We start from the raw sequence: 23244 nt of genomic DNA, 5'->3' as shown, positions 1-23244 counted from the left end.
AAAATTGGTACGGACGGTAAGATGGAATTGACGGCATGTTAAGGTTAACATCTAATTTATAATGTTTTGTTCATATATCTATATCAGTACAATGGAATTTTATGGAACTGCCATATAAGTGAGAGATTTAGCCAGCTATCAAACCAAATTTAATCCACCATGTTATACAAGTCAGGAACATGACAGTTCTTATCCATTTGTTTGATGTGTTTCATCTCTTGCCATTTGTTTTAGGAGTTTGGTATTTTTGTTATTTTACTTTTAAATACCTTTCGTCCAGTACTACCAGATAAGTCTATAGCAGCTGTATACCATACATTTCCTTTGTTGCCTGTCTTAGAAAGTAACACATTATCTATGACACTACCAGTACTACTGGTTCCTGTCCCAACAACCAAGTCTCCCATATATCCTTCTTTACCATACATATGATAAGCAAACGACAGACAATACACGGAACCTGCAAAAATAGCATAACAAGTATAGTTAGATAAAATTTGCCATTTTGGAAGTCGAGCAGGTAATGATTGAATCTAGTATAGAATCTTATTGTGGTAAGTTTTGGTATGTTGAAGAATCATGGAAGCAACTCTATGAGGGATCCATAGGTTTCCCTTCCATACTTGAATTCGTTTAAGGTGAAACTGTAAATCTTATCAATGTACATCTCCACTGTTCCTCCTAATAATTATACATGTATATATAATGTTTTGTTTGCTAAGTCGGAAAAGTCCTGATAACCATATTGTAATACGCTATGAACACAATAGAACACCCCACACAAACGACAGTAGCTGATGTCTTATTTCTGGTGCAAATACAGTGACTATTTTAATAATGGATCTACTATTGCTATTTTACTAAAAGCTATTACGGTTTGGTCAAATATTTACCTTCAAACGAAATATCTGATACCAAACTTGCTTTATCTGCATTTGATTGTCCTGATACCTCTATATAAGCATAGTTAGATCCTTCAAATGCTGAATTTGGTCCAGTATTAACAGACGAAGTAGGTCCCTAAAACAAAATAACAGAAATCATGAAAGATACCACGCTTATAGTATAGAAATATAAATTATTTTTCATCTCAGAAAAAAATCAAAACATAAGTGCAAATGAATAGAATATACTTAAAACTGCCCTTAAAAGTAGTAAACAAATCAAGATTTTTAAAATCCAAAAACAGGAATAACGCAAGCCTAATGGCATTGGTAAATGGATTAGTTTATGAATTTAAAATTGATTTGAATGTTGACACATGTAAAATCCAAACTGCGTTGGACGGAACAGAAATGTTCAAAAGGAAACGCGCATCCCTATCGACACACCTGATGTTGCTACAGTGTCTTTTCTTGCAAATACTCTCTAGATTTCCTTTCGCATATACTCTTTTTATGCATATAACATGAATAATACATGGAACTTCAATGGCGGATCCAGAACATAAGGGAGGGCGTCGACTGACATAAGGAGGGGGCTCTACAGTCATGCCTCAGTTATTCCCTACACAACCAACCAAATCCTCATCAGCCCTCCTTGATCCGCCTTTGATGTTGGAGTCTTTCCAACAGTTTTTAACGGGACGACTCCCAAATCCAACCATTCAATTTAGAATGTATAAATCAAGCTTACAAACGAACGCTCTGGGATTCGCATGAGCTTCAACAATAAGCGAAACTTGATGCATCGCCAATGTAAGCATCCCTCATATACATGCATAATCTGCAATAACAGCCGTTGATAAATAAAAATTTGCTATAGGTTTGTTAACATTGTTATATTTTGCTCTTGGTTTTTCTAGTAAGTGATAACATTTGGTATGTTCAAAACAGTTTCAGTCGTTTATGAAATAGGATGAAATCTTGTTATATGTCAACCTGGATTTGTTTTCAGTAAATGACAGACTATGCACTGTTAAAACATATCATTATACATACGGAGTTAATTGTAAAGTTCATTTGATCGTCAATGGCATCATATAAACAACAGTCTGTCTCGTCAGCTTCGAAAGAACATCTGCATAAGGAATCTGGACCTGAATGACATTAAATCAAACTCTGTAAAGTGATTGTATAAATATTGTGTCCACTTATTTGCTGATTTAAAATACACAAATGATGAAGAACACATGACAGCAATGCAATTTATATGTTTAATGATATACAAAAAAAAACTGTCTATCCTGTTCGTCAAGAACGAACATCTGTTCGTAGGGCATGCATCGTATACACAAATTAACAATACTTAGTATTTACTGATAAACATATCATTTTTACATCTTTCCATACTTAATCGATGAAACTAAGAAAGAATGAGGGATAAATTAAATACATTTATTTAAATTAAACTTGAGAATAGTAGATATTTTTATTTCAAATAATAGTTTATTGGATTAAATACAACTATCTTAAAGCTTTTTTAAGTACCAACAGATTTTCATAAATGAAGTAAAGCCGTTGCATAATATATCTACAAGAATACATAAGCACAGTGTTGGAATAGTTTTTACCACTAAGGATAGGCATACATCATGTATATTGGGACCATGAAAATTTGTCGGTCAAAGCAGGATGTTGAAATACTCAAATGTCTGACTAGGCAATTTACACTGTATTGGTAGACTAACCTGTAACAATTGAAGTAGTTGTCGTCGTGGGTGTAGTGGTTGTCGTTGGTGTCGTTGTTGTGGTCGTTGGTGTAGTTGTCGTTGTCGGTGTAGTGGTTGTCGTCGGTGTCGTGGTCGTCGTCGGTGTAGTGGTTGTCGTCGGCGTGGTGGTTGTTGTTGGTGTAGTAGTTGTTGTCGGTGTCGTGGTTGTCGTCGGCGTAGTTGTTGTTGTGGGCGTAGTGGTGGTCGTTGTAGTAGTTGTTGTATCCGATTCTGTAAGGGGATTCTCTGGAAATAAAAATGATACTAAAAGATTATCGCTAACTCATCAATGACATATTTACCTTTATCAAACTTTTTGTGATTCCATGGGAAAGGATATCTCTAATTGATCGATTACAAAATCAATGCAATAACAGTTTCCTGTGCTTTTATCGCTTACTGTCGATGACAGATTTAGCTTGATAACAATTGATGGACGTGTTTCCATGGGAAAGCATATTACTAACTGATCGATTACAGAGATAATAAAATAACTGCATATGCATCCATCACGTACTGATCAAGTCGAGTATACTTTAATAATAATAGCTATGGTTATCCTGTCGTATATTTTAAACTGTACAAATGGCATTTGGTAGGGAAAAAAAGCTGCTGAAAAGGATATTTAACTTTGATGTCTTAAATAACGCATAATAACTGAACACAAACGGTAAACGGTTATCTAAAGTACATGGACCTTGATAAAAATATTAAAAATCGGGAGTGCTTATGTGCCATTGAAAAGTAACTGCAGCTATATATAGTTGGTTGCTTTATACATTTTAAAATCATTCATTCGACTACTTAGATTTACAACCTTCTCCCTAATATTACAGTTAACCGTACGACAAACCCATTTTGTTACTATAATAATTCGTATGGTAAACACAGTGCACTTTTGAATTTTTATTACAAACGAATTATGCCTTATTGACAAAATGAATTCAATGAAATGAATAGGTCATGCGCATAAACATGTAAATAATTTTTGATATGACAAATACGTACCACATGTGCCTGGTATTAACTTTATGTCGTCTAAGGAAATATCTGATGCATAGCTGCTGCCACGAATTGCTTCAAAAATTACCTAAGATATAGATACATGATATTTTCAGAAATTATATTAAATGAAACGCCACATCTCGGAAGGGCTTAACGCAAGAGAAGCCATCAGTACAGGTAAGCCAGTGTCATATCAAAGTGCAATTCATTTCATCCATGAATAAGCTAGAATTGGATTAACGATTGTAGACTAGTCATGCTGTGACTTTATTTTTCCTCCACTACACAAAACCAGGAATCAAGAATCTATCGAAACACTCCCTCAGGCAAAGTTAACCTTAGATGGATATGGCTATCTAAAGTTCCTTTTTTATCATAATATAAAGCTCTTTAATTGTTTCGGTATGCATACAGCCTTGGTTTTCAAATATTCGGCTTTGGGCGTTCCTGATGAAGGTAATTATAGACGAATTGGACGAATTAAATTTAAAACGTGTTGTTTTCATTTTTAGATATTTAATGACATCTGAAGGAAAACAACTTACAGAGATTGAGTCTTTCGTATGCATAAGAAGATATAAGAAGATTTGGTATGAATGGCAATGAGACAACTCGCCGTGCATATCACAATGTGTAAAAGTAAACCATCATAGGTCATTATACAGCTTTGGCTTACACCGAACAGCAAGCTATCAAGGTCTCCATAAATTACTAGTGTAAAACCATTCAAAAAGAAAAAACAACGGTCTTGTTTATATGAAAACGAAAAACACTGATGAACCACACCAACAAACGACAATCACTGAACAACAAGTGCAAATAAGGCTTCTTTAAAAATTAAATCAATCTGCAAAACTATTTCATTGTTACGAGTTTATTTGGCCAAATTTTGTAGTTCTAGCATTTCCTTAAATATTCTTAATGACGATGTTATACACAATAGCTAATCCAGATGGAATAAAAGTTGAAAATAAACAACCGCTGTTAACATACGGATGGTCTTCAACTTGTGATACGTGATTAATATCAGTTATACCAATAGAAAATCGTCGCAATTTGTGAATAAAATTCGCAGAAATAAATAAGATTTTTTATGACAACTCAATTCCTTGAAGTCAACACCGGAAAAAAAAGTTAGCTAAGGCTACAAGTTATATCATCTGTAATTTAACTATTCTAAACCAATTTACCTTTAATCCATCTGTTTCTGGAATAAAGACGGCTGTTTCATTCCATTGGTTTCCTTGGTCACCAGACATTGTAAATATCTGAGTACGTGACGATGTACCCTGAACATTTTCTGTGTACACATTTAAGGTACCCATAGTTTGTCCGTACATATGATACCAAAAACGAAGACATCTATCTACCCCTGTAAGTAAGTAAGTAAGTAATAATAGGGACATGTGTACATTCATAAGATATTCATTATCATCATACTTCATGTAAAAATGCCAGATTTAGATTAGCTTAAAATTTACTGTATCCCATAGCAAATACTTAAATACCCTTCACGGCGACCCTTGATCAAGTGTGTGCTGTATCAAATACAGCTGTACGGACGATTGAATGAACAAGACATCACAGTTGTTCACTTTGAATTTGAAATTTCATTGAAACTAATAACATGGCATTTAGTATACTAAATTAAATAACACGAAGCTCTAAGGGTGATATAGCAGACTGTTACTATTCTATTCACTTAAACTGGATTAACCAATCACGACGTTTTGGTGTACATTTTTGAAAATATTATAATGCATCAGATTCTGAAACGGAGATTCTTTCTTTATTCACTTCAGCTTGTTCATCAATTAGCATGATTTAAGTATGTTGTTGAAAATCGATTTTCTTAATAAGATTTTCTTAAGGATAGTGTCATACAGCATGAGGTCTTGCTATCTATAAAACCAGGTTTAAATGCTTTTCCCTCGGTTTTAGTTTGTTACCCCTATTTTGTTTTTTGTCCATGGATTTATGAGTTTTGAACAGCGGTATACTACTGTTGCCTTTGTTTAACCCACCAATTCATTTGGAAAATGTTTTATCCTGGCAGAAATATACCAGTTGCTTTTCGCTGGTTCCGATGACTGATGGCGTGTGGGTTAGTGAAGTATTGATGTACCTGCCGGTTTCGAATTTGCCTAGGAGTTCGATATTTTTGTTGTTCTTTTTTGATTCATTGATTGTGGAATAAGCCAATTTTATATATTTATGCTTGAATTTATAATATATAAGTGAATAATTCATTTTTTTTAGTATGATCAGATAATGTGTTTGATTATAACTATTTTTATGAACTGTAGAAAACGTCTGTATCTATATACACTATCAAAATTGTCCTACTCAATTGGTGATCTATGTACACTAGTGTAATACATACTTGGTAAAGACATTTTAGTGACCATTATAGCTTTCTGGTCATCGCTTTGATCTGATGCCTCAATAAACATGAATACTTTTCCAACCTTTGCTTCCTCAGGGCCGGTACCAGTAGAAGGAGTTCTAGCCTGTTTAAAATATATATTCAATCAAACACATTCTTAATAATAAAGTTAAATAACGCATGTTGCACTTATAGCTATTGTGAAGTTGTTTACGTTTAACATAGCACCATTTAACATACATATAACAAAAGCCTGTTTTCTGGTCAATTACGACTGATTATCGGACGTGTACATAGCAGGTCTCATTTTTGTTTTTTTTTTCATGGTTTTTGTGTGTTGCTTTGTTTAAATTTTTGGATTTTAAATTTTTGGATTTGAAATTTTTGTAACAAAAAAAAGAAGGCTGTTCATAAATATTTCAAACAATGCAGGGTGAAAATATTGACACACATTTTGAAATCTTAAAAAGATAAATAATGAAAACATAGTATGGAAAAGACAAGGTTCTGGTTAACATATCTCAATATAACTTAAAATTGAATTTTTCTACGAATTTTATTTCGACCATCCTTTTACCTTGGAAACACACTGACATTTTTTTAGTAATTATGAAAGTTTTTAATGTTTATGATACTTACATTTGTAAATATCCAATCAAAGTCGTCAGTCTGTGTCTCCTGCTCTAACACACAATACTCATTAGCTTCCCCATTACAACTGATTGTTCCATATTCTACAAAAGTAGTAATCTGTAGTTACTCAATTTCGGGATTTCTGGGTGGCTATTTCAATGATCAAACAGGAGAACGATCAACTTTAGTTTGATTAAGAAGATTAATGTTGAAAATCGAATCAATAAATCAAATGCAAATGGTTAAATATGTGATGAGACCGAATATTTGTATACTCTTTCCATTTTTGTTTCGCCCCTTTTGTATTTAAAATTCCAATGTTATTTGACATTCGCTGCAATACGGTATTCAATAGATCGATTTATGGCACCATTTGCTGAAGAAAAGGAAAGACAATAGACAGAATTTATCAAAATGATATTTAACAGTCACAAGCTTTACGACAAAGAAAAACCTACAATAATAAAATGAATATTGTAAACAACAAGCACTAAAATGACGATACAATAGAATAAGAATGTGTCCAAAGTACACGGATGCCCCACTCGCACTATCCTTTTCCATGTTCCATGGACCGTGAAATTGGGTAATAATCTAAGTTGGTATTAAAATTAGAAAGATTATACTATAGGGATCATATATATATATATGTACTAAGTTTCAAGTTGTTTGGACTTCAATTTTATCAAAAACTACCTTGACCAAAAACTTTAACCTGAAACTCCCACTTTCATTTTCTATGTTTAGTGGACCGTGAAATTGGGGTCAAACGTCTAATTTGGCTTCAAAGTTAAAAATATTATATCATAAGCAACAAGTTTACTAAGTGTCAAGTTGATTGGACTAAAATTTCACCAAAAACTACCTTGACCAAAAACTTTAACCTGAAACTCCCACTTTCATTTCCTATGTTCAGTGGACCGTGAAATTGGGGTCAAAAGTATAATTTGGCTTTAAAATTAGAAAGATCATATCATAAGCAACAAGTCTACTAAGTTTCAAGTTGATTGGACTTCAGCTTCATCAAAAACTACCTTGACCAAAAACTTTAACCTGAACGGACGCACAGACGGACGAACGGAGCCACAGACCAGAAAACATAATGCCCATCTACTATCGTAGTTGGGGCATAAAAATATAAATTCTGCAAAAACAGGGGTGATCTCAAGGGATGAAAAAATTCTCCCTAACTGTTGCAACCGTCGTTGTACTCATGGACATAGAAAATGCAAATTCAATGATAAATCTCATACCGTTATGAATGACCTTCTGATGTTGATATATTTTGTCTTTTGATTTTCAAATCCCTGCCATATGCACAGAACATTAAATGAAATGTTTCCAGATAGAGTTTGTTTTCTTTAAAATATTATTAATAGTAGTCGTCTTTCATATCAAATTATCGTATGAATAAAAACAAAAGACAATTTCAAGTCAATTCATCAGTATTTACTTTAAAAAAAAAATCATAATGATAAATTCTATGAAAACAAAAAGTTATTGATAAAACAGAACAACAGAAAAGCATCATTCTTAACTTAGTAATTGAAATTTTCGTCATCATGACATAATATGAATGACAATATGTATCACGTATACCAAAATGAATTATTTTTAACTGAAAGGTAAATCTGCTTTTGAGTTTGCCATTTGATAAGGGACTTTCCTTTTCAGATTCGTTTTGGAGTCCGGTATTTTTGTGACTTTACTTCCTATATTGTACTTATAGAAATAATATTTTACCTGTTATTATATCACAATTGGTTCCTGTAAACCCTTGATCACATGAGCATGTGTATGTGTTACTGTTGTATTCACTGTTACACGTTCCAAATGCACATGTATTTTCATCATCTGTGCATCCTATTGATAACATAAACGTATAAGATTCTTAAGAGGAGGAATATTATTCACATTGTCAAACACAGCCTAGTTTACTCTTCCTTGTGAAGAGTTTATTAGAAACATCGTAAAGGTGTTAGTAACATTTTGAATTTTAACAGGACACCGAACGATTCATCATACCCCTTTCAGCTATAACGCGAGGGTTATCAAAATTGCATTAGATCATAGAAATTAGTATAACAAATTGTTAATATGTTTTCCTTGTACAATAACCATAAAACAAAAAGCAAATTAACAGGACATGAAATAATGGTTTTTCACAATAGAAAAATGACAGTCAGAAGTATCACCATAAACTGTACTTATTAATTGATAAATTGAATTGTGTACATAGTATGACTTCCTCAATGTTCAGTTATTACAGAACAAAATTAATTGTCATCAATGTGCAGATAGTTCACACACATGTAAGAATCAGTTCTATTTCAAAAGCATGGCGAAAGGTACCAAAGGTATAATGAAACTCATATGTTAAAAGCAAAGTGATAATTCCTTGTCCAAAAATTAAAAAAAAAAACGTTATGGGATGGTCTTTTGTGATATGTTTCAATGAAGCTGCAAAGATCGATGTTGAAATTAATACCTCAAAAACTGAAGATTTGGGAAATGGAGAAAAAGAAATCTTGATACATTTAAGGTGGCAGCAATGGAAATATCAACAAAATGAAGTATAATTGTTTGTTCGATCTAATTCTTGAAGTTTTGCATTATTCCGTGAAAGAATCGCATTTTAATCAATGCCCATATTAATTTATACATATGGTGCCGATAGTTTCATTTCACAATTTGAAATGGTATTTTGTAATGCTTGTATGTACATCAATTTATTAAAATTCTGTTAAAACATCAATTATGTGTAGTTGCCTTTGCTAACTGCGAATAGAGAGCTATAAAGGACTCCAAAATGACTAGTGTAAAACAATTAAAACAGAAAAACCAACGGGCTCATCTATATTAAAAACAAGAACACTTGTGAAATACACCAACAAACAACAACCACTGAACAACATGATTATTTAGACTTGGGACAGTTGCATCAATACAGCGACTTTAAACGTTTCAACAGGCGCAAAACTGCATCCTTACCTGAAACATTGGTGTAACATTACAACATAAAAATACAACCTACCAGTATAAAATTAACTGGGAAGGATATGAGAAACACATTGAACATTATAACTCACCACAAACAGTCCATGGTTTAAGCCATACATCATCTAATGCCATGTCAGACCTACTTCCTGTTCCCATTACACTTTCAAATACTATCTGAAATGATAGGATGTCTAAAAGGTAAAGAGTATGAACTCGTTATCATCCTAAGCTCATTTTCAATGTTTCTGTTGAAATTGACTTTACATGTTTTGTGACCATTTTCAAACTTGTATATCCATGTATTATCTTATTACGGAGATAACGTTGTGTTATGAATAATGAATTTCACTCTGGTTTTGTTTAAGGATTTATTTTCTCTGTTTTAACTAAATAGTTTACCAAATACATGTACATTTGAGTATTTGAAAAAAAAACCAATACCATACAAAAAGGGCAGAAAGATATGAAGATAGTGTTCTGAAATCATAAGTTGTTTTGAAATTAAAAAAAAATAAGTGTTGAATTAGGTAAATGATCATTGAGGCCAAAAAACAGAAATTGAAATTCCTAAAACTCTTTCCTCGCCTGCCAAACAAGCTCATACCGTCTTGTCTTACCTTAAGACCATCTGTTGCCGGACTGACCATACTTTCTGAGAACCATTCGTCTCCTTGATTTCCTGTTTTCGTAAATACTGTCGATCTAGTTCCTTGTCCATCTTCGAAGTATACGTTTAGAGTACCCATTTGAGACCCGTACATATGATACGAGAAATGAAAACATCTCTTTATACCTACAAAAAAGTAAAATCACAAATATACTGAAGTTAGAGAAAAATCTAATCGGAAAGTCCATAATCACATGGCAAAATCAAATAACAAAACACATCAAAAACGAATGGACTAGAACTGTCATATTCCTGACTTGGTACAGGCATTTTCAAATGTAGAAAATGGTGGATTAAGACTGGTTTTATAGCGCTAACCCTCTCACTTTGATGGCAGCATCATCAAATTCCGTTATATATAATAGTCAAAATATGGGTACAGCAGTCATCATCGTGTAACAATTTTAAAAGGAACAATTTTAAACAGAACACAAAAACATCAATATGCAAACACATTCATTGATTCACGGAGATAAGTTTCTCTTATCAATATAGGTTTGCTTTGACCAAATTTATCCCGTTATTCTACCAGGATAAAACGTATAAATGCACTAATAAATGCAAACAAAGAAAAATGGTGGCAGACAATGAAGAAAAAATATGTTCAAACACAATTTTTGGATAAGTTGTACATTATGTGTCAATTGGGTGACAGGGAAATTTCATTGAAGCAATTGGTCACATGTTATTGTATTTTTAGTGAACGTTTCATTTGAGTAACAGGTATCGTTTCAATGGAGTCACAGCAAGGGTTAGTATGTACTCGTAATGATGAAAATTATAAAACAATTCTTACTAGGCATAGATATGTTTGTGAACATAACAGCTTTTTCTCCGACTTGTCTTGGTGATGATGCCTCAGTATACAAATAAACATATCCTTCAACGGCATTATCCGGGCCACTATATGTCGTTGGTGTATCGGCCTGTATACATTGAGAGAAAAGAGTCATTAATGCATCGAAATGATATTATATTATATTTTTTATATATGTTTGTCCAAATGAATTAAAATTTTGAAATATATATACAGGGCCACTTTTTATTAAATTCATTTCACATCATTGCATTTCTGACATTTTTATTTTATCAAATTCACAACTAGCTTGCTTTTTATTATCTATTTCTAAGTTTTCATCCTAGTTTTAAAATGTATGCTTATAATTCGCTTAAAAACCGAAAATCATGTTTGGGAAGAAAAGCTAACATTAAAAAAATTAAATAGAGCATATTAGTTTCTATTTTAAATTTTATAATTTTTTTTCATATATTCTATCAAGAAACATGAAAAACTATTTTTTGTTCGTTCCGAAATGCTTTTTTTCTTATCCAGTTACATAAACCGTTTCTTCTATCATATTTTGTTATCAAATGTTAACAGCTGAAATAAATGCAGATAAAGAATTTGCAATCACCGTATAGGTATTCCAGTCAAAGTCGTCATTTGTCTCTTCTTGTGCCAGCATACAATATTCTCCAATCTCTGCCGTACATCCCAATGATGCAGTTTCTACAAGAATATGTATCAAAAAATTAATTCGGCGCGCATGTCTAATAAAGAATAAATGTAAACTAAGAAATGAAAAAAAGTCCTGATCAACTCAAAGTTGATAATCCTCACCCGAGTAAAAAGCCATTCTGGATATGATATTTTGATGGTCTTTTACTGACTTTGGTTGATTGCCTAATGCTTTTATATATGTTCAGGCACAAACATATCATGCCCTATCACAAATGAGAACAATATTAATCGAAAAGGTGATTCTTCAAAGTTGTGCGACCGCTATAAAGTAAAGGATTTCCAACCTAGAAATGATGGTACGTTGAAGACGGAAGACATGTTACTGGTAAATAAACTCATCATAGATCATAAAGACAGCAGACCTTTTATAAGTAACAGTCCACCTCAAAGAGTTTCAATGCATGTTTAACGTGACATTCTCAATACGTAAGGCATAGTAATAAACGTACAAATTTTGATGGGATATGACTGTATGGTTAGATCTAGACATCTCGCAGAACCTAACTTTGCTTTAAGATCCACGTTAAGGAAGTCAAATCCCTCTTGTAGTACAAACGGTTACAACGTGAATAACTTTTAGCGGTGTCTATATGATCTATGCATAAATCCTACAAACAAAACATTTACCTGTTAGTACTTCACAATTTGTTCCTGTGAATCCTTCGTTACATGTGCATGTGTAGGTGTCTGTATTCAATGGACTGTCACATGATCCAAATTTACATGGATTGTTTATACAACCTAAATAACATCAAAAACAAAGGTACGGATAGACAACACAAATAAAAATAAACAACAGAAACAACTAAAAAAAAAATTCGGATGTTTAACATGACCTGACTAATGTCACGTTGTAACCGCTATTTTCAAAAAAAGTTAAACAATTCAAAATATTTTATCAGCTACAGTATAAAACATTGACATAATAACGAGCAGAAATGAAAGTATGACGATTTGTATTTCTGTTTAATGAAATATATAACAATACTAACCTTGCTTTCCCTCAACATTTTTAGTTGTTACATTCAAGATAAGTGTTATTTGCTAGTTATGGACATACATTTAGAATTGCAATTTGTAACCAACGGACTATCAAAGAGTTATTGCAGCATTTCTTTAACATTCTGAGTGTATCACTCTGTCTATACAACAGATCGGTTTAACATCCCCTGGCAAACACTAAATAACAAATTCTGTGGCTATTATTTTTCAGGTTGCCTCTCATTAGGGTTTCCAAGTAATCACATTATCACACATGTTTGCCAATATAATCACATCCTGATTTATTATTTTTTAAACAAGCCGATAATCATATATCAATACAGTCTTAGATTATCAAGAAATCTAATATTTATGAAATGTTTGGCCTGGTAATTATATAATTACTGTAAAAACAGCCAAATAATCGCATTATCAAAACCCCATGAGCAGGCTCTTTCTAAGTTATTCTATAGCATTTGGATTTCCTAATATGTTACAAACATCTCATAATAATTGATCTGAACAGGAATTGTAAGATTTACACAATAAGTAAAAACTGATCTTGTTTTCTAAATATGTTTACCTGTTCCAATAGATTTAAACTTCATTCGAAATCCTCTTGATGTTTGTTCATCAATATGACTGTCAAACTGGATAATCATTTTGTTCGGAAATTCATCTGGCGTCGCATTCCATTCCTCATTCGTGGTTGTACCGCACCTCCTAGGAATGTACAAAAGTAGAAATAAAAACTATGAGATTTTTAATAAGAACGTTGCTGGTATGATATAAGGTAATTGTTTGGCATATAACTGTTTATTTTTGAATATTGAAAGTAAAATATATTTTGTAGGATTTTCCAAAACCTTTTGACCATTTATGAAATCATGCCTTAGTTAGATTGGCTTTTTTAACTTTTAGATCCGAGCGTAACTGGCTTGTCTTTTGTAGACGAAACGCAAGTCTGGCATTTACAATTTTTATCCTGGTATATTTGATGAGTGTGAAAGTACCAGGGAACCTCATCTTACAATGTCATCCTTCCAATCGTATTATATATGTTTAAACATTACCAGCGTATTGACAGACACACTGTTGTTTAAGGCCTTCTGTCTCTAAATATCTGCAAAAAATGTTCTCATACATTTTCCAAAGGATGGTATAAAACTCCCACTACCATACATACTCTAAGATAAGAGGATTACCGTAATATTCTGAATACTGAATAGTTGTTTAACATAAATTGCATAAGTGTGCAGGTAAAAGCGAAAACAATTTAACAAAAAACATGAAAAATACAAAACTCCGAACCTAACATCTAAGCTGTTGTTATTTTAGTCATTTAATTTCTACAGCATTAAGATTGTACAATTTAACAAAAACCTTAAAAAGGCAACTGTAAAAGAAAATGGAAATTGGGCATTTGTAACAGAGACAACAATCCGATCAAAGGGAAGAAAAAATATCAAAGAAAAATAGTTAAATCTAAATCATATATTTACAGTTTAAGCTCCGGAATCTTCAAAATTAATACGCTTTTTATCTTTTACTACATTTGTGTATAGTATCCTATCATTTGTAATGATGTTTTACTTTGATATGCATTGTTTATCAAATAAATTTGATACAAACGTTTATTTCTTCTGACAGGTACAAGCTTCATGACAGGTGATTAGCTGATACCCATATGTTGGATTAGGGAAACACATAAAGCATTTCAAAGCAATAACTTGCAACCTACGGACTATCAAAGAGTTATTGCAACATGTGCAAGGGTTCTTCAACATGCCGAGTGTGTCACTTTATCAATATTAGAGATCAGATTTAACATCCTCATTTTGACCAGGGGTTTGTATTAGAAATATTTAATAACCACATTGGTATCGAAGTCAAAATTGTCAAGTTTTTCATCGTAGAGAAATGATGTGGGTCTTATAATCATATGGCTGAAAAGATCAAACTTTTTGAAAAAGTAAAATAACAAAATATACTGAATTCAGAGGAACATTCAATCTCAAAACGGAAAGTTCATAATCAAATGTCAAAAGCAAATGATAAAACGTATCAAACGAATGGACACCAACTGTCATATTCCTGACTTTGTACAGGCATTCTCAAAATGAAGAGAAAATGGGGAATTGGACCTGGGTTTATAGCGCTAAACCTCTCACTTGTATGACAGTCGCATCAAATTCCATTATATCTACAACGATAGAAGAGATTACACTTTTTGAATGTTATACTTACTTAGGTCCAGTTTGTCCTAGTAAATTATATCTAAACTGTAACCAATGAAAACAAGCTTCTCCATTATTGCTGATATCCATATCTTCAATTGTCCCACGTAAAATATTGTTTTCCACACCCTGTAAAAAACTTTATATTTTCAACATGGAGTAAACCTCATTCAAATACATTTATAAAAGAAACGACTTTAGAATGTTTCTTTTTACATTTTCTTGATAATTTTTAACCATGATTTAGTTAATTCAGTTGAACATTCAATTTTCCCTCTGAAAAATCAAGAGGTGTCTGGTTTCTGACTAAACACCTCTTATTTCAAATGTTCGTACCATCGAAATAAGCTCCAAAGAACTGCAAGTATCTTAAAAACTACTATTTGACTTCAAATCTCATTTAGGTTAACTGGTTTTCATCATATTTGTTTTGTATGAATCGTCAATTGTAAAAAGTTTGGAAATAAGGTTATATATGGACCTATTAATAAAAAAAAAGATGAAATTGTTTGTTTTTTTCACTCGAATGGCGTAGTCCGGTCATGTAATATTGTCATTTTAGTGTTATATTTAACATTGCATTAAAACACGAGGTTTGACTAGCCACAAAACAAGGTTCAACCCACCATTTTTTCTCAAGGTGTTCCGTTCCAAATCAGGAAAATTGCAGTTAATATCTTATAGTTCATTTCTCTGTGTGTTGCATTGTCGTTTTGGTTTTTTGTTGCACTTCACTGTTTCTGTTGTTTCGTTGTTTTTCTCTTATAGTTGATGCGTTTATCTCAATTTTAGTTACCCGGATCGGTTTTCTCTCGATCGATTTATGAATTTCGAACAGTGATATACTACTGTTGCCTTTATTTACTGTAACACGTGTACACGGAATTTCTTTTACTTGTCTATTTTATCCAGATAAGTACTGCTATTGTATTCTTGTCTTTCTAACTCTGAATCGCCGACATCTGTTCTGATGAAAGTAACCTTATTCGCTCAGTACTTACCTGTATAAGCCAGGTACATATTAAACCTGTATCATATTTGTTTGGATAGTTAGGCGAGTTGATATATATTTCCTCTCCTGCACCTATATTCACCACTCCACCACAGCCTAAACACATGATTATCCTTTTCATTATTATGACCTTTTTTGTTTGAATTCTGTATGAATTAAAATCATTTAAATGAATACGATATATAATCATATACTATTACTGTAGTATGGTGACCAAAACTTGCTTATGTCTACGTCATTTTGTCTTTAGTAGATAGTTATCTGATTGGTAATCATACCACATCTTCTAATTTTTATATTACATTAAAATTCTATTTTTGTGAACATGTAGTGTAGAAAAAAGAAAACTCAGTTAAACAATTTGTTTTTTAGTTTTATGGTATACAGAAGTTATAGTGTGTTTTGTTTTTATGCCCCACCTACGATAGTAGAGGGACGTTATGTTTTCTGGTCTGTACGTCCGTTTGTCCGTTCGTTCGTCGGTCCGTTCGTCCGTTCGTTCGTCTGTCCGTTCGTCCATTCGTTCGTTCGTCCCGCTTTTTTGGTCAAGGTAGTTTTTGATGAAGTTGAAGTCCAATCAACTTGAAACTTAGTACACTACACATGTTCCTTATGATATGATCTTCCTAATTTTATGCCAAATTAGAGTTTTTACCCCAATTTCACGGTCTACTGAACATAGAAAATTATAATGCGAGTGGGGCATTCGTGTACTGGGACAAATTCTTGTTGGTAATACATTATATGATATTAGATACTTGTAAGTAAAACACATAGTACTCACTTCCGGTTGATATTGGTACTTCACATGTGTCACCGCCTAACACGTCAGGGCAATAACACTTGCACTCCCAATTCATAAACCCTCCATTCTGACATCCAAGATCGGTACATTGAGCTAACAAAAAATATAAAGAAATATATATAAAAATTTATTTTACCTCCTAATAGATACAATTCTATGAATATGATTGGTTAAAAGCAATCGCGTAGAGACCGTGTATAGGCCATATTGGTTAAGTAGGCGGGGGACTTTTAATGACTCTGAGACTACTTTATCACATGTGATATAGAAGTCTTAGAATGAGTGTAATATATTTTCTGTCTAAAATTAAATAACATTAAAAATGTGGTGCATACTAAATTACTCGTGTAGCGTGTTATTTAATAGTGCGCACCACATTATTTAGGTTATTTCGAATAGACAGAAAAATTATTAGTCATTTCCAAATAGTTTAATTCGAAAAACTAAGGATTGTCTTATCCCAGGCATAGATTACCTTAGCCGTATTTGGCACAACTTTTTGGAATTTTGGATCCTCAATGCTCTTCAACTTTGTACTTGTTTGGCTTTATGAATATTTTGATATGAGCGTCACTGATGAGTCTTATGTAGTCGAAACGCGCGTCTGGCGTACTAAATTATAATTCTGGTACCTTTGATAACTATTTACACCACTGGGTCGATGCCACTGCTGGTGGACGTTTCGTCCCCGAGGGTATCACCAGCCCAGTAGTCAACACTTCGGTGTTGACATGAATATCAATAATGTGGTCATTTTAATAAATTTCCTGTTACAAAACTTTGAATTATCGAAAAACTTAGGATTTTCTTATCCCAGGCATAGATTACCTTAGCCGTATTTGGCACAAATTTTTGGAATTTTGGATCCTCAATGCTCTTCAACTTTGTACTTGTTTGGCTTTATGAATATTTTGATATGAGCGTCACTGATGAGTCTTATGTAGACGAAACGCGCGTCTGGCGTACTAAATTATAATCCTGGTACCTTTGATAACTATTTACACCACTGGGTCGATGCCACTGCTGGTGGACGTTTCGTCCCCGAGGGTATCACCAGCCCAGTAGTCAACACTTCGGTGTTGACATGAATATCAATAATGTGGTCATTTTAATAAATTTCCTGTTACAATACTTTGAATTATCGAAAAACTATGGATTTTCTTATCCCAGGCATAGATTACCTTAGCCGTATTTGGCACAAATTTTTGGAATTTTGGATCCTCAATGCTCTTCAACTTTGTACTTGTTTGGCTTTATGAATATTTTGATATGAGCGTCACTGATGAGTCTTATGTAGACGAAACGCGCGTCTGGCGTACTAAATTATAATCCTGGTACCTTTGATAACTATTAATTCTAAATTTCATTTTTAAGGAGTAAATCACAAAATAACTTTGATGACATCACCGTCACATGATAAAATTGTGTCAAAGAGCTAATAGACAAAAACCTTTCAGTCAAACAGAACACGTGTTACATTCAAAATTACGGTAGAATTCTGTAATATTGCTTGTTCTTTTTGTTTTATAAATGTTATACTGTTATTGGTAGTTTTCCAGTACTGGTTTCTATTGAATGTTCGTTTAGATACGTTTAGAATGAAATTCAAAACAGTGTGGCTGTGGCCATTGATTGACACATTAAATTCATCCATTGACTGGGACAATTTAGGTGAACGTTTGTATGTAACGACCACTGCTCACTATGTACTTTTTAAAGACACTAAAAACTATGGGGTCACCAAAGGTTCTCAATACCTTAATAAAGTAATTCGAAAAATTAATCAGAAATAACACGATGTTTTGATTTATATCAATTATATAAATCAAAACATAAAGGTTATTCCTGATTAATTTTTCGAATTATTTGATAATTGAAGGCGTTTAGAAACCTTTGGTGACCCCACAGTTTAAATGTCTATAGTAGGTACGTCGTGAACAGTGGTCGTTACAGACAAACGTTCACGTAAATTGTCCCAGTCAATGGATGAATTTAATGTGTCAATCAATGGCCACAGCCACACTGTTTTAAATTTCATTCTATACGTCCATCGAGATTAAAGGAGTAGGGTTTAGATATCGAAAAACGTATTTGACCCAGCCACATATTCATGAGCTATTCCCTTGTCAGGAAGTTTGTCAGTGGTTATGTCAGGTTTTTACATGGATAATTTGGTGTTTATAACAACTTCAAAGCGAGGTTTTGTTCCGGGAATTGAATCTCCCTTTTATTGACGATCAATGTTTTTGAATTTGAGATATGGTTTGTAACCACTTTAAAAAAATGACTGGATCAGTTCCAGTAGTCTTTTACATTCTAGATATATTTTATTTATATTTTTCTTTAGGTTGCTGGTTTCGTTGACGTTTACCCCACACCCAAGTTTATTCATATCAGATATTACCAGAACATCCGTAAGCGTTGTCAACTTCAAGTACGTCATAGAACATCAGACCATCAGCAATACTCGCTAGAAATTCCAGTCTGTAGTCTTTGAATGGTATGGTCTTTCCACCGTTAGTCGAACTAGCCTGTAAATAAAGAGGCCCTTCATGGGAGTATCCAAGTAATCACAAAATCACACTTTTTGGCAAATATAATCACATAATCATTATTTCTTTCTTTAAACAAGGTAATACAATAATCAAAAATACAGTTCTGCATTATCATTTCTGTGTTGACATGAATTATCACTGATGTCATAATTATAAATCAACTGTTTACAAAACGTAGAATTGTTCGTGAAACAGCAGATTTCTACCCCAGGAATATATCATCTTATCCATACCAAGCAAAAAAGAATTTGGGATCTAAATGCTCTTCAAGTTCGTACTTTATTTGAAGTTTTGTTTCTTCTTTTTGGTTCAAGCCTTAATGATGATCTTTTGTAGACGCTTCTGGCGTACAAAATAGTAATAATCCTGGTATCTATGATGAGTTTATTTACTCTGCAAATTTCAATGATTTTGATTGACAATCAAGATCATTGTTATTACAACTTTTTCTGTAAAGAAAATCCATAATAGATTTCGTATACAAAAAAACATGGTAATCCATTATAATTGAATTGATAAATTGTGGTAAAATTCAATGCTGCCACTTTGCTTAGATAAACATCGTTAGCCCACTAAAATACAGCAAATAGATATAATTTGATTGATTAAAAAATATATTTGACCAGACCAAAGGTGGTACGTTTTGCTTTAGTTGGAATTCATCATGTAAGAACGCGCATTGCTAGGACAAAATTAATGTCTTTTAAAACCTTTTAGTCGAACGTCGTACATGTATTACAGTGATAACTGCCTTTATCATGACTATACCGACGATCGTGTTCTTTAATGCATTTTTTAACAAACATCTACAAATAGTCTATTGTCGTAATTGTTTCACTTAAAGGCATTTTCTCTTAAAAAAGTGTTATTGAAATGATATACTATTGTGTGATATGTTTATTATCAATAAAAAAATTATATGAATTTCTATTAATTTTTAAAATCTTTAAAAAAATTTTATTTTGTAAATCGGTAATACTTATAATTTAAAATTTTAACACATTTCCTAAATGTCATACACACTGGAAGAGCATATAATGATAATCTTATGCTGAGTTCACACGTAATTCGAATTCGATTCGCATTAACTAATTCGAATTAGTTTAATTCACATTCGAAACGTTTTACGTCCTAACGTCAATTCTAATTCGAATTACAATGCGCGTCAAAATCGCTTTACTGTCCAAACGACGTTAACTTTTAATTCGTATTAACAAAAAAGAATTTCTAATTCGAATTAGACAATTCGAATCAATTCGAATTAAAAAAGAAGAGTGTGGGAACGCGTTTAGCGATTTCGATTCGCATTCGATTCGAATTCAATTCGAATTAAATGTCCGTGTTAAAGAGGCATTTCTTATTAGATGGTCTGTCGGGGGGTAACAGAATAGAATAATAATTGAATAAAAAAAAAAAAAAAAAAAAAAAAAAAACCAACAACAACAACAAAAAAAAAAACACAACAACAAAAGCACAGGGAATAATGAACAAAACAAGCATATAGAAAAAGAGATAATACAAAAATAGAGGACGACCGTCATGACCATCGTATCAACTCACGTATACACTGTATTGCAGATCTGATGACCCATCATATGAAACATCTGTTGCAACGTTCTTAATATTAAAGTTCTTCCGTTTGTCTTCTTTAATTTGCTGCCATTGAACATTTAAGTAATTATCTCTGTCTGGTCGACTTTGTTCATGCTGCGCACCCAAAGCATGTAACATTTCGTGAACTACTGTAGATCTCTGAAACAAATACAAATTCATGGTGAACACTTTAAGTATGTAGCATCTTGTGAACTATTGTAGATAACTGAAACCTATACAAATACAGATTACACATGAACGAAAAGAAAAACGATTACAAGACAATTAACCATAACTAATGAGAGGCTTTGATAAGGAGTGAGGCCCCTCATGGGGGGGTCCTAGTAATCACATAATCACCATTTTTTTGCCAATATAATCACATAATCATTAAATATTTGCTTATCTTTAGTAATCAAATAATCATAAACTAAAAATACAGTCCTAGGTAATCAAATAATCATGAAATATTTGGCTTAATAATCAAATAATCATTAAAAAAAACGGCCAAGTAATCACATAATCAAAAACCCCATGAGGGCCCTCAAGAGTGAATGCTTGATCTGGATTTAAATCTACTCACCGACATACAGTTGCCTGGGGTTAGAGTAAGTGCTTGGTATGGATTTGTACTCAAAACACTAGCTACTTTTCCAACATATGATTTACATCCAGTATAACTATAAATATAATCGATATGTTTAATACAATGTTAACCTTTTGATTAATGTTTTAAAGTCAAAGGACCATATGTCAGATGTTTAGTCTCTTAACGATTTACTGTAAACCAACTTATTTTCGCGAGCGATTCAATTTCGGGACATTCGCGAGAACATACATAACGCGAATATAAATCATTGCGAAAATTTATTTCTTTATCTTACTACATTAAGTGAATTCAAAAATCAGGAAATTAAATCGTCGCAAAGTGGGCTAGAAAGTGTTGAACGCGAAATGTTAAAGTATCCGCGAAAACCAGCTGGTTTACAGTTTAAGGTCAAACCATTTGAAAGTTTGTTCTTCTGTAAACTATGCTTTTATTTCACTGTTCATGCTTTAGAGGAAGGTGCTCTCTAAAATGTCCAACCCCGCCATATTTTGTATGTGTCTGTCCTAAATATGCCTTGTAATTCAGTTGATGTCTTTGTTTCATATCTGTCGTATTTGTTTTGTTTTTTTTTAAATTGTTATAAATTAGGCCGTCATTTTTCTCGTTTGATTTTTTTCAATACGTTTTGTAATATCGCTGCCTTTTATATCTGTTTATATGGTATTGGTTTTGGTCCCTAATGAAGGCCGTGCTGTGATATATAATTGCTTATTGTAACGTAATGTATGCTCAGCTGCATAGTTGTCTTAATTGTAATCATACCACATCTCCTTATTTATTAATCGGTTCAATTCGAGACCATAGATACACATGCACATTTGATTGGAATGTGTTTGTAAAAACTCTTTACCATTTATATTAATACAAATATATACTCATTAACTAGATCCTTCAAGCAAAGTTGCGTAGATGGATTTGGTTATTAAAATTAATTTTATGCTCCTTTTAGTTATATAGCTCTTTAAGGTGGTACCCAACACCTTCACTAAAATTAATCTGGCCCGTTTAATTTTCATAAAATTTCATAAAAGTATTTAATTTGACCCTTTGACAAAAATATAAAAATTTCAAAAAAATTGAACCAACCGTTTGATCAGAAATATTACACTGGTTATATAGCACTTTGACAAACACTAAATTTGGACATTGAAAAGCTTAATATTCCCTTACAACGCAACGTCATTAAAACGTTTAGCTGATTTTACAGAGTTATCTCCCTGTAGTGTTAGGTACCACCTAGTCTGTTTCCCGGCCGTTATTGAAATTCTTGACAATAAGATGGGAAAATGTGTTCTTACTCTAGTTTTAATCATTACTATTACAGATAGGAATATTCTGACCCTTATTTGTTCATTATTCTGACGGAAAGGTGTGTTCTTATTCTTATTCATTTATTATCATGACGGATAGGTGTGTTCTTACTATAATTTTATTCATTATCCTTACAGATAGGAATATTCTGACCCTTATTCATTCATTATTGTAACGGAAAGCTGTGTTCTTACTCTTATTCATTCAGTATCATGACGAGTGTATGTTCTTACTCTTATTTTATTCATTATCATTACAGATAGGAATATTCTGACCC

The 23244-nt window shown here is 32.6% G+C and overlaps 1 protein-coding gene across 1 annotated transcript in view; it reads right to left on the bottom strand.

Moving 5' to 3' along the window:
• LOC143053580 (MAM and LDL-receptor class A domain-containing protein 1-like) overlaps positions 1-23244 on the bottom strand; it is a 71021-nt gene that overhangs the window by 18992 nt on the left and 28785 nt on the right. Inside the window, exons 7-27 of the mRNA XM_076226378.1 lie at positions 21630-21726; positions 21014-21205; positions 19303-19429; positions 16878-16991; positions 16083-16189; positions 15092-15210; positions 13428-13567; positions 12491-12604; positions 11757-11851; positions 11138-11267; positions 10292-10467; positions 9764-9848; positions 8418-8537; positions 6681-6775; positions 6039-6165; positions 4846-5027; positions 3659-3740; positions 2630-2896; positions 1941-2038; positions 894-1020; positions 270-460 (exon numbers count right to left, since the gene is read on the bottom strand). Of these exons, the coding sequence (XP_076082493.1) occupies positions 270-460; positions 894-1020; positions 1941-2038; positions 2630-2896; positions 3659-3740; positions 4846-5027; positions 6039-6165; positions 6681-6775; positions 8418-8537; positions 9764-9848; positions 10292-10467; positions 11138-11267; positions 11757-11851; positions 12491-12604; positions 13428-13567; positions 15092-15210; positions 16083-16189; positions 16878-16991; positions 19303-19429; positions 21014-21205; positions 21630-21726 (2785 nt within the window). The remainder of the gene's footprint in view (positions 1-269; positions 461-893; positions 1021-1940; positions 2039-2629; positions 2897-3658; positions 3741-4845; positions 5028-6038; positions 6166-6680; positions 6776-8417; positions 8538-9763; positions 9849-10291; positions 10468-11137; positions 11268-11756; positions 11852-12490; positions 12605-13427; positions 13568-15091; positions 15211-16082; positions 16190-16877; positions 16992-19302; positions 19430-21013; positions 21206-21629; positions 21727-23244) is intronic.

The sequence above is a fragment of the Mytilus galloprovincialis genome, chromosome 12, assembly GCF_965363235.1.
Source record: "Mytilus galloprovincialis chromosome 12, xbMytGall1.hap1.1, whole genome shotgun sequence".
Classification (NCBI taxonomy): domain Eukaryota; kingdom Metazoa; phylum Mollusca; class Bivalvia; order Mytilida; family Mytilidae; genus Mytilus; species Mytilus galloprovincialis.
Note: the sequence above shows the minus strand (reverse complement) of the source record. Positions and strands in the feature narration are given on the sequence as shown.